General features: G+C 47.0%; 1 protein-coding gene across 1 annotated transcript; it reads left to right on the top strand.

The window, feature by feature from the left end:
- Positions 1 to 1,623: 1,623 nt before the first annotated feature.
- rps6ka4 (ribosomal protein S6 kinase, polypeptide 4) lies at positions 1,624 to 16,725 on the top strand. The gene is made up of 18 exons (XM_049027911.1): positions 1,624 to 2,791; positions 3,145 to 3,216; positions 5,068 to 5,135; positions 5,831 to 5,981; positions 6,656 to 6,771; positions 7,108 to 7,215; positions 7,584 to 7,664; positions 7,954 to 8,057; positions 8,514 to 8,664; positions 9,546 to 9,707; positions 10,004 to 10,129; positions 11,624 to 11,757; positions 12,247 to 12,340; positions 12,436 to 12,606; positions 13,557 to 13,748; positions 14,149 to 14,308; positions 14,392 to 14,555; positions 14,687 to 16,725. Exons 1-18 carry the CDS (start codon positions 2,701 to 2,703, stop codon positions 14,912 to 14,914), a joined length of 2,373 nt encoding a protein of 790 aa, XP_048883868.1. The 5' UTR covers positions 1,624 to 2,700; the 3' UTR covers positions 14,915 to 16,725.
- The last annotated feature ends 1,804 nt before the right edge of the window (positions 16,726 to 18,529 follow it).

Below are 18,529 nucleotides of genomic sequence, written 5' to 3'. Positions count from 1 at the left end.
TTGTTACTGCCTACTGAAATGCATGTGCCTCCCTTGGGTGTGTAACAGTTTTCGCATGACACTGAAAATGAAACAAAGCATATGACTGGTTTTTCTAGGTGGCTATAGAAACATATACCATGTGAAAAGGATGAAACCTAACGATTTGGAACCAAAACAAACATCCTGTGAGCCAGGCTTTCTGTACGCCACTGTATCCACTCTGGGTGCCATTTGCACTAAGTGGTAATGGACGTGGCGCTATGATCTCGCGCACGATAAGAGCAGGTGCTGCCCCATGCGTGCCAGTCAAACACCCGAGAGCATCCTGACAGTTGTGATGTGGTATTGTTGTACACATCACAACTGTCAACATTGAGAAATGTGACTGGCTCAGCACCAACTGAGGACCGGGGAGCTTGTGTGCCAGACGGCCCAATGATCTCAGGACTTTGCTTAGGTAAGACATGCTGAGAAGGGGGCACAAAAGATCTTTTGATGACAATAATAACCTTAACAATGGCAATCTGGTTAAAAAAGGCAGTACATTCAAACACTGGAGCATTATGGGATATTGTTTCTCAGTTTCTTCCTGGAGACACTTCACATGCTAGTGTTTAGCTTAGCATCCAAATCATTCATGCAATTAACTGGATTCATTTTGTCCATCTATCCATCCATTTTCTATAAATACTTATCCTATTCTGGGTTGGGGGGGGGGGCAGGGAACAACCCAGGATTCATTTGGTCAAAAATGAAAATCCTTAACATAATATACAATTATTTCACATATTCCATTCATCATATTGCTCTTAGAAGTAATTATGGAAAGTGTAGTTAGGTTCTTGATCTATTAATGAAGTTCTTGAGTTCATATGCTTAACATGGGGCTTCCGGGACCAGCAATGTGCCCCCCTGCCCTATGTGATAGTCCTAGTGACACGCATGCACCGGCAGCAGGGGTGCAGAGAGTGGACACAAACCGAACGGTGCTTCTGGCCATGTCATGCTGCCAGGTCGCGCTGTTGATTAGCTAACGTTCCAATGCCTCACATTCTGTTTTCCACCGGTGATGCACTGCACTTCAGATTAGTGGACACTTGCTTTTTACTGTGTCATGTGATCCGTTTTGGCTCGACGCACATTGTGTGAGCACTATCCACACCCTGCCCCGGGGAATCTGGGAGTGAGTGGGGCGTGGTGGGTGGCTGCATCTGAAAGAAGACATGAAAAGCAAAGCAAACTGGGTTGAAAATATGGGAGGAATAAAATCTGGGCCAAAGATGTGCTGTGTCACTGCACACTCGCCTCACATGTAAGCACAAACAGATGCAAAGGGTAAAACTAACTCAGGAAGACTTTACTATGGATCTGCAATTCATTTGTTTTTTCAGAATTCCTCACAAGATGCGCCATGTATACACCTTGGGCTTTCACATAAATAAAACTGACCACGCTTCAGAGCAGTTGCACAAAGGGATAAATCCCCCCCAGCAGGGTTATGCGCGGGACATACTCATCTTAAAACAGGTTTTTGATTTTCTGCCGTCAGCCCCACGCCCCCCTGGCTGGAAGCCGTTCCTCTTTTTCGCAGTCCGCCCCCTTCCTTCCTCTCAGTATTGCACAACCCCAGACGCTCCTCCCGGCTCGAGCTGCGCCTGAAAGGCAGTCTGGGACTTTTCGGCTTCCGTAGCTAAAACATCTCGCACGCACAAAACAAGACTACACTACATTTTTAAATAGTTGTTCACGTTTGTTTCCTACAGGGGATCAGAGGCGAACATTTATCGCAGTAGCGTTTCTCTTAACATCCGGAAGCGCTGCAGCGGCGGAGCGCTTGAACGGTTTCTTAATTTTTGTGTAGTAAATTGACGTTGCATGCATCGCGTATGTCTGCTTGTTTGCATTCTGTCAATGTGAAGGCTAGTGCACCCTGAGCCCGTACCCCGAAAGAGCGGCGTGAAAGCCTGACCCCGCTCGCAGAGCCGGTGTCAGCGCTGTACGCGAGGAAGCAGCGTTAACCAGTCTAGCTAGCCCGCGATCGGCGACCGGCAGCATCATGGGCATTAACTAATGACACTCGGCGAGAAAATGACCGCGATCAATGGGAACGGAAGCGTCCCCGCCGACAGACGTTGAGCATTCGGCCGCACTGTAGCTAGGCTTGTCCCCGGTGCTAAAGTGCGGACTGCTGGCTACTGCGGTATCGCCGGAGGAAAAAAGAGGAAATCTGTATATCGAGAAGACCATGACAGGAGTGACACGGATCCGGTCCACTTCAGCATGGCGGTGCTGTTTTACGAAGGTCTATTAGTTTGAGCTAATAAAAGCCGGAGGGGGAATAAATCAAGACGTGCTCACAGCCCGAATGTAGCTGACCCGCACAACGCTAATCCCGACGTCTGATTCTGCATAAACCTCTAGTATATTAATCTGCGACAGGACATGCACGGAAGAAAGAGGGCTAACTGCGCGGATTTGTGTCAGATTTGTATGGCAATGGGGGCCACCCCGAGTGCAAATAAAGAGAAGTAAATGCGCGTCGACTCTGCACTGCAAGCATGAGCGTGATCTCACACTGAAATCCGTCCAAGGGCATTTTCTTTATTGTCTCTCTCGCTAATTTGCACCCGGACTTTCGCACCCGTGCCGTGTTGTGTATCACACATTTTGCTGTGTAAATATTAGAGACGGAAATAAGCAGAGGCGTCCATACGCACCATGTCAGGAGACAGCTCGGGAAGCAGCGGCGAGGACACCGGTGAGGAGGTCCGGGAGGAGATGTGCACTATTAAACATCAGCTCACCAACGGTACGTGCTGTGCTTAGTGTGTCTCGTGATGCCCTGTTACCCCCCACTGTCCTGCCAATAAGGTGCCATCAGCGTCGAGGCATCTAAGCTTCTTGATTGATAATTGCAAATAACTTTAAATCCAAAAGATGCATTTTATTATGACTGTCGGTAAGTCTAAACATTATCTCTGGATAATATATATGCCTGAGTTATCCTTGCACGATGCATATAATACAATAGAGATGAAAGTAATATTTGTAAGTCTATGGAAGGCAGTGAAAAACAACTAATTGGAAGGTTAATTTATGTACGTACCTCTGTAGACTCACTGAGAACCGTTTTTAAAGTTATCTGTATTGTTATTTTTTTAGCTAACCTTACAGGACACACTGAGAAAGTAGGGATGGAGAACTTTGAACTCCTGAAGGTGCTTGGAACCGGAGGTGAGTTACAGAAGACAGTCTGATTTCAACATAAGAAGCCGTAGATTACCCAGGGCATCTCACACATCTGGCGTGACACTCGCACTTTCAGACACGCTCATGCAGGAAATCTTATGGCAAATCTGTATTATTCCATTACAATCCTAAAATTAGCTATGTCAGATGCATTGGGGTACTTTGCAAAACCTACAGACTATTTACAGGGCGATAGCACTGTTACACACATGTAAATGCTTGTGCATGTGTGTGCAGACTTGTCTCATAAACATCTCAGACCAGCCAGCTGACCCAAGTTGGCAACCCTGCTGAATTTAGATTCGTTTTTATTCAGTTGCACACATAAAGTCTTAAGTCTGCTAAGAGAGCAGAATGTTGGCTTTCAGATGAAATGCACAGGGTTGCCAGCTCATATGCATCTGGCGTGTCACACTTTCAGACTCGTGCTCACGCAAGAAATCCTACAACAAATCTGTATTATTCCATTATAAACTTAAAATTAGCTGCATCGAAAGAGTTGGGGTAGTTTGCAAACCCTATACCCTACACAAGGTAACAGAGCTGTTAAATACATGAAAATGCCTGTGCAGACTTATCCCGAATTGAAAATCTCACTCCATCCAGCTGACCCATGGACGTCCCTGGAGCCATGTCTGATAGCCCAGCAGGCTTCTGGGATATTTGTTCCTTGGGTTGTTCAATAAGGAAATGCTGTGAGGATAAGACAAGCATAAAGCCTAACATCTTTTCAGAATATGGTAGTTCACAGAAGGAATTTTTAATCAGATCTTCTGGTGGACGTTGTGGTTACGTACTTCAGGGTTACGGTCTGGAAGACTTAAACTTCACAGTCAGACTTGTCAGTAAATTACAGTTAATTCAGTCAGTCAGGGAAGGAGATACAGTCATTGGTGGGTAAGTTTGTATCTATGAAGGTTAAATAAGCACTTAATCGTATAAGTATGGAGACAAAAATTGTTAGGTGAGAATCTAAAGTGACATCATCATACACGATAAAAATCACTACCCTTCTTTCCAAACAAGTCTGGATAAGTACGGAAAAAAGGAAAGGAAATATTTTGGTTTTTTCAGACAGGCTACAAATTGGCCTACTATGTGTTCTAAAAAAACATCTGGATTCACTTCTGATTAAATTACAAATGTGAGCTGGTTGCCAGAGCAAGAATATGCACCGAGTATAAATTGAACAGTAACGTCCCAAACCAAGCAGTGTGGGTGAATCTGTGGAGTGCACGCTTGATTAATCTCCAGCAAGAGATACTGATGTAGGCTACCTGGTAATTTGCGACTCTCAGTGGGGAAATGCAGGTTTTCATCTGCTTGGCTTGCCAATCCCAAATATTGCAACTGGTTGGCGAAGGATCCCAAATGTTAACGGAAACCAAAATGCAAAGTATGTGTGAAGCTGTTTGACATTTCGAACATGAGCGGGTTGTTAGCTATGTGGCAGGCAGAAGCGGCACTGTCTAGTCACAGGTGGATTCTGGCAAATGCGAGGGGCACCGTTGCCCTGGGTGACACCTCCTGGGGGTCTCTGACTTAGCAAACTGCTGGTGCCAGTCCTCACTCTGGCAAACTGTTTCCATACTTATACCGTCTTTTCTGTCATCTGTCACACTTACATGGATATGGACCATCCCCTGTCAGAGTAATGCTGACGTTATACTCTGTGCCGCCTGCCTTCTGATACAGTAATCCTAATCTTCACTCTGTGTGTCTGCTGTCCACTCTGGGGGAATCCCCTGCTGTCCACTCTGGGGGAATCCCCTGCTGTCCACTCTGGGGGAATCCCCTGCTGTCTGCTCTGTGCTGGAATGTCCTGCCGCTCTCCAGCATATGGGAAGGTGTTTCTGGTGAGGAAGAACAGCGGGCACGACAAAGGGAAGCTGTACGCCATGAAGGTACGCAGACGCTCCGTTAGGTCAGAGCACTCAGGTGCGGAACCGTGACATCTCGTTATTATATTATGAATGTATTCCAGTAGCACAGTGGGAGCCTTAAAGATGCTATGTTTGTACGAGTAGGAGTATCACAGGTCTCTTTATGTTAGAAACTGAAGGGCCCCACAGTCTGTCATTCAGTGGGTCATTTGTCAGGAATTTTTGCTGATTTTTGTTTTGATCTGATACCAAGTAATACCAGGGCTGGTATCCTGATATGAGTCCCGATACCTGACCGACCGTTTTTTGGGACCCTAAGCCAGGATGGCAGTGGGCTGGGAACTGATGATACAATTTGCCCTCTTGGTGTCGGGCCAATCAAAATCTTAATTTGTGTCCTACTAGTTTGTACGAGTAGGAGTATCACAGGTCTGTTTATATTAATATAAACTAGCGGTACTTAAATTGCAACTTCGGTTCAGAACACAATGTAGTCTGGACCCCTTTGTGTGCCTGGTGAAATCTGGACCTTTGGGGAACATAATCAATAACCTCCAATATAAACATTTTAAAATGTAAAATGGGTGTGCATATATATAGATATATATGTATATATTCTATTTTTTTTTTTTTTTTTTTAAACATTCTTGATTCTGAAAGTAAGCCATTGAGATTGTTTTGGTGTCTGCGTCGGTCCTCGTGTGCGAACTTGGCAGGTGTTGAAGAAGGCGGCCATCATCCAGAAGGCCAAGACGGCGGAGCACACGCGCACCGAGCGGCAGGTGTTGGAGCACATTCGCCAGTCACCCTTCCTGGTGACGTTGCACTATGCCTTCCAGACGCACGCCAAGCTGCACCTCATCCTAGGTGAGAGAAGTAGGGGGAGAGGGGTTCAGGCTGTCCCTTTGGGGGAGGCCGCTCTGGGCTATGTTGTATCAGTTTGGCTGTGTGTGTGCAGCACAGTGAGCTGCGAGTTTGGCTGCGCGTGTGCAGCACAGTGAGCTGTGAGTTTGGCTGCGCGTGTGCTGCACAGTGAGCTGCGAGTTTGGCTGCGCGTGTGCAGCACAGTGAGCTGCGAGTTTGGCTGCGCGTGTGCAGCACAGTGAGCTGCGAGTTTGGCTGCGCGTGTGCTGCACAGTGAGCTGCGAGTCTTTTCCGAGTTGGTGTTTATACCAAAGCTTCTTCATGAATGACTGGTATGGAAAAGCTAGTAAATCTGTTGGTAAATCTGCCCCTGTTTTTATTTACATTTTAAGTCTCTGTGTGAGTGAGGAGTGTGGGGGGGTTTGATTAAATAATTATTTTGACCCTGTGGGGACAATTCAATTTGATAAAAAGCTGCGACTGCAATGAAGAAACAAACGGCAAAAAAGCTCGTATTCTGTTTGATTGTATATGGTTAAGGTTGTCACTGCTTGGGTTTTTCCCATAGAAATGAATGGAGAGTCACAATGACATGAATGCAAATTGTGTGTGTGGTGTAAATGCCTTCATTTTGAATATACTGCATCAGAGCGTTGGTGTGAAATGTCTGCATGCAGATTATGTCAGTGGTGGAGAGATGTTCACCCACCTGTATCAGCGGGACCACTTCTCGGAGGATGAGGTGCGAATCTACATCGGGGAAATCATCTTGGCCCTAGAGCATCTGCATAAGGTATCTGCCTGCATTTTTCTTGTCATGATCTCCTTTTATGTTTGAGTTGCCCAGGAACTTACTTTGCTGTTCCGGCTGCTATTTCCACTAGATCCCGCTTTCTCTTAATCCCCCCCCTACATCTGTTAACGTGCATGGACTTCATTCCTCAACCTTTTAATCTTTGTCTTTCCTTTTTAACCTTGATCCGTTTTAACATGTGCTGCCTTTGCTTTTTAAGACTCTTCTGTATCGTCTAATTTCCCCAACAGAATGTAACCAAATGTGACTACAATATAAAACATGCCTTTGTCTCTCTCTCTCTCTCTCTCTCTCTCTCTCTCCATCACTGCACAGCTTGGCATCATCTACAGAGACATCAAACTGGAAAACATTTTGCTGGACAGTGAGGGACATGTGGTTCTCACTGACTTTGGCCTGAGCAAAGAGTTCCTGGGGGAGGAGGTAAGTAAATTCCTAATAGTATGTTGAGTAAAACTGGTGTCCAATACTGGTCATCTAGGGTATTGTTTTAGCTTTTTAATCTTGATTAGCTCCTTATCTCTACTAAAGACATCACTAATGAGGGCATCTGTTCAGGTAATTATTCCTATAAAAAAATCCACAAGCTGAATTAGTGTAGAACTCCGTCGGACTGTAGAACTCGGACACCAGATGAAAATATCAAGTATATCTGTTCTGATCGGGCAACTTATGTTGTAGGCTTTGTGAAACACTCTGTCTTGGTGTGTTTAGGTTACAGTTGGTGTGTTTAGGTTACAGTTCTGTGTACACGTGTGTGATTTAGTGCATGTGTGTCCGTGTCTTGACAGAAGGAGCGCACATACTCGTTCTGTGGAACCATTGAGTACATGGCCCCAGAGATCATCAGGGGGAAGACTGGGCACGGCAAGGTGGCGGTTGGCTCTGTCTGTCATGGGCTGGGGGGGGAGTCGGCTCTCAGTACTAGAGTCTGTGCCTTAAACATGGTGGTAGTTGACTTAATGACACCATTCATTAAATACTGGGCTCTTGCTTCATTGAGATTTTTAAGTTCCATAACTCGGTTCCATCGTGAACAGTCCGCAGGGCCTCCCAAAGCACCTTTATTTATCACAGAATCCTCCAGCACTGGATGTTAATCGGAAAACTGCCACCTTGTCTCTGCTTTCCTGACTGCTTGGTGTTACTCTTCCCATGCAGTCAGTGGACTGGTGGAGTTTGGGGATACTTATGTTTGAGTTCCTGACGGGGGCATCGCCGTTCACCTTGGAGGGGGAGAAGAATTCCCAGTCTGAGGTGTCCAGGTGAGTGGGGTGGAGTCTCTGGCCACTAGTTTTCAGACATCATACCCACACTTCGCACGGTTGGCTTGTACTGTGCCTCTGCCCGAGCATGACTGACCAATTGCACCATTGATGTCATGTCTGTGCTCGGGCTTGATTTGCTATCACACTACATGCATACTGTGCCCAAGCCCACCTCTTCATGGACATTACATGGAGCAATCGTGCTAGTCAGACGAACTGGATTTTGGGGGTCAAACCTGCTCGGACACGGTACCTATCGCCTAACATTAGTACCAGAGTTCTGGTTCACCAAAGGAGAATCCTTAATTTCATATATTATGAGTGGATACTGAATTATTATCTAAAAACACACTGCACAGAAACAGAGCAGCTTCTCATCCCTCTCATCCATCACCATGGTGATGTGTTTGCCTCTAGCTGTTGCCCCCCCTCAGTCCTCATGCCTCCCCTCAGGCGGATTCTGCACTGCGAACCCCCATTCCCTCCGGAGATCAGCCCCCTTGCCCGGGACCTCCTGCGCAAGCTGCTGGTGAAGGACCCCCGTAAGAGGCTGGGCTCCGGGCCCCGGGGGGCCGAAGAGATCAAGGGACATCCCTTTTTCAAGGTTCCTCTCGCACGCTGCCGCCCATCCGCTAGCAGTCAGCCCAGCTGACTGTGGTGTGTCATGATGCCATCAGGAGACAGCAGCTCTCACCTTAAAGGGCCGCCGTCCTGCAGGTTTTGTGAGACGCTGTTATTAAAAAGCGACTGGCGCCTGTAGCAGTAGGTGAGGAGATTTCCTCTCCAGTTAGCGAAGGCAGCACACTTTTACCTCGTTTCCACCAACATGGAGCCTGCTGAGCTGGTTTTCGCTTGTTGCCTTTTGAGAACCTGTCTGCGTTTCCACTGATTTCAGAAAAGAATGAAATGTTACGTGAATGGAAGTGAGAGTAAAGGTCCATGTGAATTCTGTTTTTTGTTGGATTTGTTATGTGTGCTGGTGGAAATTTAACTCGCTGTCTGCTTGTTGCTGTCTGCTACATCTCTTCACCACTCAAGCACCACAATACTTTATTGATTCAACCTGCAACATATTTATACTTTATTATTAAATCTGGCCAGCAGATCAATCTTTCATTTTCCACAGAACATAAAAAGATTTAACGTTATTCTGGTAATAAGCTGGCACCTGCAATACGAGACAAAACTGTATCAGTTATGGATCGAATTTTCTGGGTATGAGGAAGGTTTAAACACGACAGCCCGTCCCAATTTCACTGACATTACGGTGCCAAATTCTGAGACCAGATTTTCTGTGGTGCTGCTGGAGCGGTTTTTTCTGGCCTGGTTTTTTGTGGTGGAAACTCGCGGAACCATGAAAACTCCGTATTAGTGCGGGAAATTGCTGGATCTGTATGGTGCACCGTGGGACCCTGTGGTCATCAGGGTCTAGGTTTGCAGGTCTTTGGGCCATAAACCTGCCTCTGACCCCCCCCCCCCCCCCAGGGACTGAACTGGGCAGACCTGGCTGAGAAGAAGGTGGCCACGCCCTTCCGTCCCGAGCTGAGGAATGAGCTCGACGTCGGCAACTTCGCCGAGGAATTCACAGGCATGGAGCCCATCTACTCCCCAGCCAGCACCCCCCCGAGCACGGACAGGCTTTTCCAGGTATTCTCCCCTGGGGGGGGGGGGCGGTGAGCTCGATCTTCAAGGCTCAGGTGAAGGGCAGCATCCTGAACATACATCAACACACAGTGTTATCAGCACCCTGCAGATAAATACCACAACCCAACAGACTCCTGGAATTAAACGTTGCAGTGACGCTGATGTATGATGCACATCATAAGAGGATGGAGACATTTTTAAGTACATCTTCACCTTTCAGAGATATGTCCATCATAACAGAGACATGATGACTTGCTACGATGTGACTTCCTGGGTTTTTTCTTGCCCTTCTCTTACAGGGATACTCGTTCATTGCTCCCTCTATTCTGTTCAACCGCAACGCTGTGATGGGGGACATTCTGGAGGCACAGACGAGCCCCGACCGGCCCGGTTCTGCCAGCGTGGAACGTAGTGCTACATTGAAGGTACCAAATTATTTAGTGTGGAAATGACTTTGCAAGGTAATCAGGGAGCTGCTTAGTCCAGTGTAATATACAAACACACACAGTGCTGTGCAAAAGTCTTATGCAAAGAAAATGTGTAGGACTATTTATCTGGGTAGTAAATGTATATTTCCTCAGAAATTTTTTTTTACAATAGAACATATGTAAATTAAGTTAATACATTAACTGAACAAAAAAGAATTTCTTGTTCTTCAAAGAGTTAGTTCCCAAACCTCTCCTCAAATGCACTTTAGCCGTTCCAAGTATTTGGAATTAATTAATTAACGTAATTCAGTAAAGAGTGATGTATTGATTACCTGAACAGGGTGGGGTAGTTGATAGTTTGCTGCAAATACTGGGGTGACTACAAGAGATTTTGAAATAAGCTAAGCTGAGGTATCATGGATTTATGCCAACATGAAGACCATTAAAAATCATTTAAACATCGTTTTCTTTTTTGCGCAGTACTGTAACTGGCATACTGGAGTGTTCCAGGTCACTTGGATTTTCCTGCACGACGGTTGATGATGCATAATTTTAGTCAATGTCATCAGTATTATTTGATGATAATTACCGGTTTAGCAGGCGAATCACAGTTTGGGTTGAGGCACAGCTTGAGAGTCAGGATGCGGACACTGAATATTCATGAATGTGGCATGAACACGGCCAAGCTGCCTTGGCAGAGTGACTCAGGCTCAGGCCTGAAACAAACAGCCTCTGTATATTGCTGTAATTAAAAAATATCAATACATGGCGTGTTTCTTATTGCCTCAAGACTGAAATTATTATTCTTCCTGCCATGAAACTGAAATTAACAATTACAAAGTAGTTGATTAGCATGTACAGAAGATAAGCTGAAATCCAGAGGGTATGGAAAAGAGGAGGGGAAGACTCCCTCGCCTTGGAGGGCCCCTCTGCCCTGGCTCCGTTTGACCACGCATGCCTGCCCAGGCGGGGCCCGTCGCATGTTAGCTGCAGGCGTCTGCATTGCGGGCAGCAGACCTTCTGTCTCCTCCAAGCAGCTGGCTACTGTCAACAAGGGGCGGGGCTACATGCATGGGGGCGGGGCCACATGCCCAGGGGCGTGTCCACGTCACTCTCACTCTGATAGGGTGGACGGCTGGCACCACCTCAGCTTGAGTGCGCAGTGTACCAAGTGGGTGTGTGTGCAGGTACACTCACATCTACATTACGGTGAATAGTCATGCTGTTTTTTTTTGCCAGTATCAAATAGGTAGTAATACAGGTTTTAAAGCATTTATAGGTTTAACGTTTTGAACTAAATTAATGGTATTAATTTGTTTTTTGTCTTCAAGAATGACTTGGTGTGTCTGTATACAAAACCTCTTGCAAAATGGCCGCCTGAAAGCACTTAACGATGAATAATGCGACAGTGGCTTAGGGTGATGGTGGCGTCAGCGCCACGCGGGCCTGAGCACTAATGTCAAGGTGCCTTTTTCCTGTTGCTCCCTTCAGGACTCCCAGTTCTTTCAGCAGTACGAGCTCTGCCTGCAGGAGACGCCGTTGGGCGAAGGCAGCTTCTCTGTGTGCAGAAAATGTCGACACAAGCAGACCGGGCAGGAGTACGCCGTTAAGATAGTGAGCCGAAGGTGAGACCACCTGTCCGCTACTTCCTGTCCTTGTTGCGTGTGCAATTGGAATAAACAGCCTTGGCATAGAGGGGGGCAGACATGAAGTCTAAGACATCGTCTGCAGCTAAGAATAGTGCTTTTCCTTTTTTTCCCCCACTAAACTATGTTTTAATAAGCGCATGCAGACTGCAATTGACATTCTAGTCACTGCAGTCCAATCCATTGACATTGCAGGTGACATTAGACTTTATTGGGATTTAAAAAATGTTTAAACAAAACAGTTTAAACTAATGTGTAAGTAAAGCATTGTTAAAGATGCAAGTTGTACAACTTCCTGTGCAACTTAATCTCATTTTCAGAAATAAATGCCAAACCGCAATCTTACACATCCTGAAAGCACGCTGAAAGTGACCCGTGTGTCCCTGAGTAACTTGCTCTCAGGGAGTGTGATTGAACGGCGCAGTTTGCGGCTTAATGTTAACATCGTGCTGTTTGCGACTCTTCTAGGATGGAGTCCAACACCCAGCGAGAGATAGCAGCCCTGAGGCAGTGTGAGGACCACCCCAACATCGTCAAGCTGTATGACGTCTTCCATGACCAGGTATCTCAACACACATACCACACACACACAGTGCATCCTTACTGCTTATGCTGTATGTCACATGACGCGGTCACATGACCCCGCCCCCTGTCTAGTACCACATGTACTTGGTGATGGAGCTGCTGCGGGGGGGTGAGCTGCTGGAGCGGATTAAGAGGAAGAAGCTGTTTGGGGAGGGCGAGGCCAGCCAGCTGATGCGGAGCCTGGTGTCGGCCGTCAGCTTCATGCATGACGCTGGAGTCGTCCACCGCGACCTGAAGCCTGAGGTATGACCGGGGAAGGAAGTTTGTCCCCGAATTCACCCGAAATACTCAATACGGCATGAAAAAGAGCTGCTGTTTTAAGTGCTCGCTGCAGCTGTGCCTATGCTAAAATCGGAGTGATACAGTGAAGATTAGTGTGGCAAGGATGACGCAAGTGTGTGCAACGTCCCTTATTTTCGGGAGTGGTGTCACTTGGTGGGTGAGAGGTTTGCGCCCCTGTCCGGAAGCCTGTGGGTTCAGATCGTTGCGGTCGGCCCTTTATGAACGGCCCCGACCCCAGCGACTGCAGGAGTGTTGGATGCTGGTTGAGCCTCTGAGAAGTAAATAAAGGTGAATCTAAGTGCTCTGAATGTCCTGCTGTCTTAGGATAGGTGGGCTCTGCCCCTTCCCACATGAATATTCACTGCACGTGACTGGCAGCTGGAGCCTTAGCAACCGGTGCGCTCGTCGCTAAGGGCCGCTGCCTGGTGACAGCGTTGGCTGCGTGGCGAATTGCCATCCGAAGAAGGAGGCCGTGTGGACACCATCTCGCCAGTGTATCTCTCACTGATAGACGCTTCCCTCCTTTTGTAAAGCGCTATCTGCTGCAGTGGGGGGGGGGGGGTCATTAGCTGTCTAAGACAAGCTGCTTAATGAGTAACTGTGTAATGAGCGAATAGTCAGCCGTCAGCTACCGTCATGGATTATACACCCAAAATCAGACTCCAGATGTACCCCGAATCTTAATGATGTCAGCAGTCACCAGCCAATGGCGCCTTCTGCCGACAGTGTTCAGTGTCTTTTTTAATAAAGCTTAAGTCTTCATTATGGGATGTTCCTACTGTGGAAGTCTGGACATTGCTGGATGCAGAGTTCCACCCAGCTGTCACTCGTAATGCCTTTATTAGGATAGTCAGTAGCCTCTTCTCGTCTTTGAGATGTTAATGAGGAATGAATCCCCCTCCCCCCCACAGAACGTGCTGTTCGCGGACGAGGGCGAGGATGCGGTCCTGAAGCTCATCGACTTTGGCTTCGCGCGCCTCTGCCCGGCCGGGAGCGCCCCCCTGCAGACCCCCTGCTTCACGCTGCAATACGCCGCCCCTGAGCTCTTCCACAGCACCGGCTACGACCAGGCCTGCGACCTCTGGAGCCTCGGGGTCATCCTGGTATCTCATCTGCACCTGTCTCTCTTTCTGTGCCGTCCGTCTCTATCTGTCCCTCCTCGCTGCCTGTTTTTGTCTCCAGGCAGTCACTCTGTTCACCTATCCCTCGCCGAGGCCTGTCGATGTAAGATGTATCTCTGAAACCTGTGCTGGGTGGAACTCCAGTGTAGTGTCACTCACTGATCAGAAACAGAAAGTCACCAATGGGGAGACAAGCACACAGCGACTGATTGGCTCATTGTAATCTAAGTGTATAGTTATTTGGAGCCAAGCCCCTGTCGTAAATGCAACATTTTGATAGATTGTTAAATGTACGAAGCGTTTCTGGGAAGCGCATCCCGTCGGTGTTTTCGTAGAACATGGCAAGACATCAGCACTGATGGCGGATCGCTGTCTCCTGCAGTACACCATGCTGTCGGGGCAGGTGCCCTTCCAGAGCGAGCTGAAAAGGATGCCGCTGTCGCACGTCGCCGACATCATGCGCAAAATAAAGGAGGGGGACTTCTCACTGGAGGGGGAGGCCTGGAGGGGAGTGTCTGAGGAGGCCAAAGAGCTGGTCAGAGGTAGGAGCCTGTGTGCCCCCTGGCGCCCCCCTACCTGTGCTGTGTTGCTGTATGGCGTTCACTCACCCCCAGCTGCATTCCAGGCCTGCTGACTGTGGACCCTGAAAAGCGACTGAAGCTCTCTGCCTTGCGGGAGAATGAGTGGCTGCAGGGCGGGGGGGCCCTCTCCTCCACACCCCTGCGCACCCCCGACGTGCTGGAATCCAGCGGCCCTACCGTCCGCACCTACGTCAACGCCACCTTCAAGGTTGGTTTCCTCGCTCCTCCCGTCTAACATTTTCCATCCATCATCATCCATCCCCCAGCTCCTTCTCTCTTTCCCTCCATTGTTTACCGCCCCGCACTCTGCGCCTCCTCACTGTCCCTCTTCTCCGGCAGGCCTTCAATAAGGGCAAGCGTGAGGGCTTCTTCTTGAAGAGTGTGGACAACGCTCCCCTGGCCAAGCGCCGCAAGATGAAGATGACCAGCACGGGCGTGGAGACACGACGCAGCTCCTCCTCATCCTCCTCCTCCTCTTCGTCCTCCACTGCGGTTCCACAGGCCCCAACTGTGGGAACCAGCAAGACACGGGTGGCTCCCGGCTCAGAGCCCACGGCCCAAAGCTAGAAGTAGGAACCTGCTGACACTCCCCCCCCCCCCCAAGGCTGTTCCAGGATCAGCTCACCCAACCCAACACAGCCACTTGAAAACCCAGCAGAGAGACAGAGGACTGCTGGATTTTGGGGGGGGGGAAACTCCAGTTCAGCACTTCCCGGTCTGTCTGTCCCGTGCCCTCAGGGGTGACAATCCCAGTGCCCACGGACAGTATGGTTGTTTCAGAACCACAGATCTTCAGGGCTGGGGGGAGTTTGTATTCCACACAGTGGTAGATGGCGAACAGGGTCACCTTGTTTAGTAGTATCCCCCCCCCAGGATGGGGCAGCCTTGCTTTCAGAACAAATACAGCTTGACGGATTTGGTTCTCCCTCCTATATCGCTCTTGGATTTTAACCCCCATACTTGCTCGTTTTGCTATAATCCCCCCCCCCCCATCTCATTTCACAGCCTCCAGTGCAGTCCTCAGCAGAGCATGTTTCCACATGGGACATGTTTGTCTCAGAATCGCCCGTCGTGGCTGCCCCCACTTTGAGTGCGCCTCCCCGAGGCCCAGTGGGGGTTTGGTCGGCAGATGACGGGTCTCCTAGGAAGGAGAGTTCCTCCTGGACTTGCATGGTGGTCTCTCTGCAGACTTGACACTCTCTTCCAACCAAGAAACCAAAATTTACTGTATGAGTATTGCAAGCACAAGGGAAAAAAAGTATTTTAGTCCTTACAAGTCGAGTATTGAGAACATGAAAAGTATCCTTACGGCACTAAAGTTGTCTTTTTAAATATAGATGGATTTTTATATACAAATTTGATACATTCTTTGTTTTTTTTTTTTCTTGCACCTCATTTTGAGCCTATGGATGGCTGCGAACCGTCACTTTGAGCTGATTGGAGTTCAGCTGTAGTGCTTAACTACTAAAGACCCCAAAGACCCAAGAAACCCAAGAACAAAAAAAGCAGATGTGCCAGAAGAGCCGGGTCGTCCCATCCTGTGGGTCAGGGTCCTGTAAGGGGTCAGGGTCCTGTAAGGGGTCAGGGTCCTGTAAGGGGTCAGGGAAAGACCAGTGCACTGATACACCGATGCATTTGAAAAAGACTTCATTCATCTTTTGGTCTGAAAAACTGATTTATCCATTCTTTAAAACTTGCAATACAGCTTTAATTATTTAGATTACTTTTTTTTTACTTTTTGATTTTGTTTTTTACTTTTTTGTATTTGTATTGATTACCCTACCTGTCGGAGTAGTGGGTTACCCACCTGCCATTTCAGACATGGTCGCTGATCATGTGACCTGCCCTTTAAGCAGGTGGTGTGGTGAACATGGTGTCCATCACTGTAGCCTTTGACACACATTGCTCTCGCCACAATGTACCACTGCCGTGGGAAGCCACCGGCTTGATGTTTTCCTGTCATGCTTTATATAATTGTTGTTGGTTTATACATGTGCAAAAATCCTGCTCCGACTGAATGTATCCAGTTTTGTTACATTGCTTTTTTCATTTGGTTGGAGTTACTGCTGTCATCTTCAGCGATTGTTTTTAAGTTGTTTTCATTTTAAATGGGCTTCTAAATGTTTTATAATTTGCAGGAAAGGTAAACAATGCTGATTGTTTGCACAGCCAAAAAAAAAAAAAGTTTGTGAAAATGACATGATGATGGATTGAACTGATAAAGATGTTAATGCGATTGTTATTTTGCATAAAGATGTTTTAAAATCTGAACTATTATGACAAGTTAATTTTACCGAACTGATGGTATTTCTGTATAAAGAATTTTAACCAAAAAAGGGAAAAGAAATTAATAAACTTGGGAATTTTTATTTAATAAAGTTCACTGAACCATTTCTGAGATCCATGGAAAAGGAACAAAATTATGTTCTAGTGTGTTTTCGGGGAGTTAATCCATTAAATATGTTTAGATTATTTACATGAATGAATCTTAAGTAGTTGATGGGTTTGCATCTACATACACTGAGCTTTTCAGTTGATCGGGTAAAAATCTAGATTGTGAATTAGAAAAACTATGGCATTACAGTGATGCTTATAATCCTAATACACAAACCATAAACATTCAATAATAAGACTTAATTGCCATTTGGAAACTGGGGTACATCAGGTTTTAAGCGTTTGTCACCTTAGAATTGCATAAGAAAAGTTATTGGGTAGAGGGACAAACATTTCACACCCATTTCCTAAAAGCCTCTTTAAAATCAGGGGTGTTAATTTGACACTGTCACTTCTAATACAACTCCAAGGCTGCTCCCAGGCCTAAAACTGGAGGAAGAACATTCGCTGTACAGCCACCAGGGGTCAGTGTTGGGGTTATGCTGATGGACTGCTGACACTATTGGGATGGGCAGGTGTCTCGCCTGGGGAACCTTGCAAGTTATTAAAGCCAGCTGATTGTTTTCAGAAGGGTCTCTCTCAACCAAGGGCACTCAATATGGAGGGAGAGGCTGAATGGTGAAGGAGACACAACCATTCGTTTGTGCATATTAGTCATTTTCAATGCATTTTCATAGGCTAATAGCAATTTTCCATTGCCACCAAGAACCGAGCTGTGTTGAAAACTCCCAGCCTCCTGCTTAAGAAGTATTATAGAAGAGCTGAACGAAATGGATTTGTAATGCAAATTTACGCAAGCATAAGCTAAGACCGCAAGCACTTGATACTTGTATAACACCACAGATGGGCTAGTGGAAATTAGCATACGGTAACAAATATATTATACATATATAATTGCACATTGTGAATGTACACCACGTGAACAGTAAATAAGTGTATTTTCAGTTTTACGTGACTGTCACTCTCCAAACCCCGCCTTTACCGAGCCGACCCTTCAGCGGTGGAAAACCAAAGCGAGCTGGAACCGCACTGTATATGGTTTCTGCGGTTCAGCTCGGTTCCTGAATGCCAGTGGAAAAGTGCCATAAGGCTGGATTCTAAATGGACCTCTAACTGTGACCAAAAGAGGAATCTAGCAGCATATTTTTTTGCTAATTAAGATTTTATCTGTATATCTAATGGTACATGGGCTGTCCGACAATTAAAATATAGACAAATCAAAGTCCAGATAAATGGTAAACTCCAGAGTGGTCAAATCGCAGTCTACACAGCGGTTACAGTATCAATACTTAGATACACTCAAAAACAAACACACAGGCACACAGTACACTGACAGAGTACAACATCAGTGTTTACATCCAGCCAAACACACACACACATGCACACACGCATAAACAGCGCGCGGTGTTAAACATTAAAGAACCACAGCTGTGGAGGAAACGTAAATGCGGGTTGTTTTCCCCCTCCCTCCAGGACATTAAATAATGAAACGTGAGAAATGATGTGACGTTAACGGTGCCAGCCTCCCCAGCTCCACTCCTCTCTTCCTGCCTTCACCATCAAAGTTTAATCCTGGCTTCCCAAAACACCGAGTTCTCCATTATTGACTAGCTAAGCTTGACTGGCTACTGTGAATGCACATCAGAGCTGCATACCCCTCTCAAACACACGCATGCACGCCGGCTCCCTTCGGGCACCGCTCCACTGAGTTCACATACTATGATACAAAAAAAACCTTCTAGAAGCCCAGGAACAATGGGGCCAGATGGGGTTGCTTTTTAAATTCAA

Source organism: Brienomyrus brachyistius, chromosome 10, assembly GCF_023856365.1.
Source record: "Brienomyrus brachyistius isolate T26 chromosome 10, BBRACH_0.4, whole genome shotgun sequence".
NCBI classification, from domain to species: domain Eukaryota; kingdom Metazoa; phylum Chordata; class Actinopteri; order Osteoglossiformes; family Mormyridae; genus Brienomyrus; species Brienomyrus brachyistius.
The sequence above is the reverse complement of the archived record's forward strand: the minus strand, read 5'-3'. Positions and strand labels throughout refer to the sequence as shown.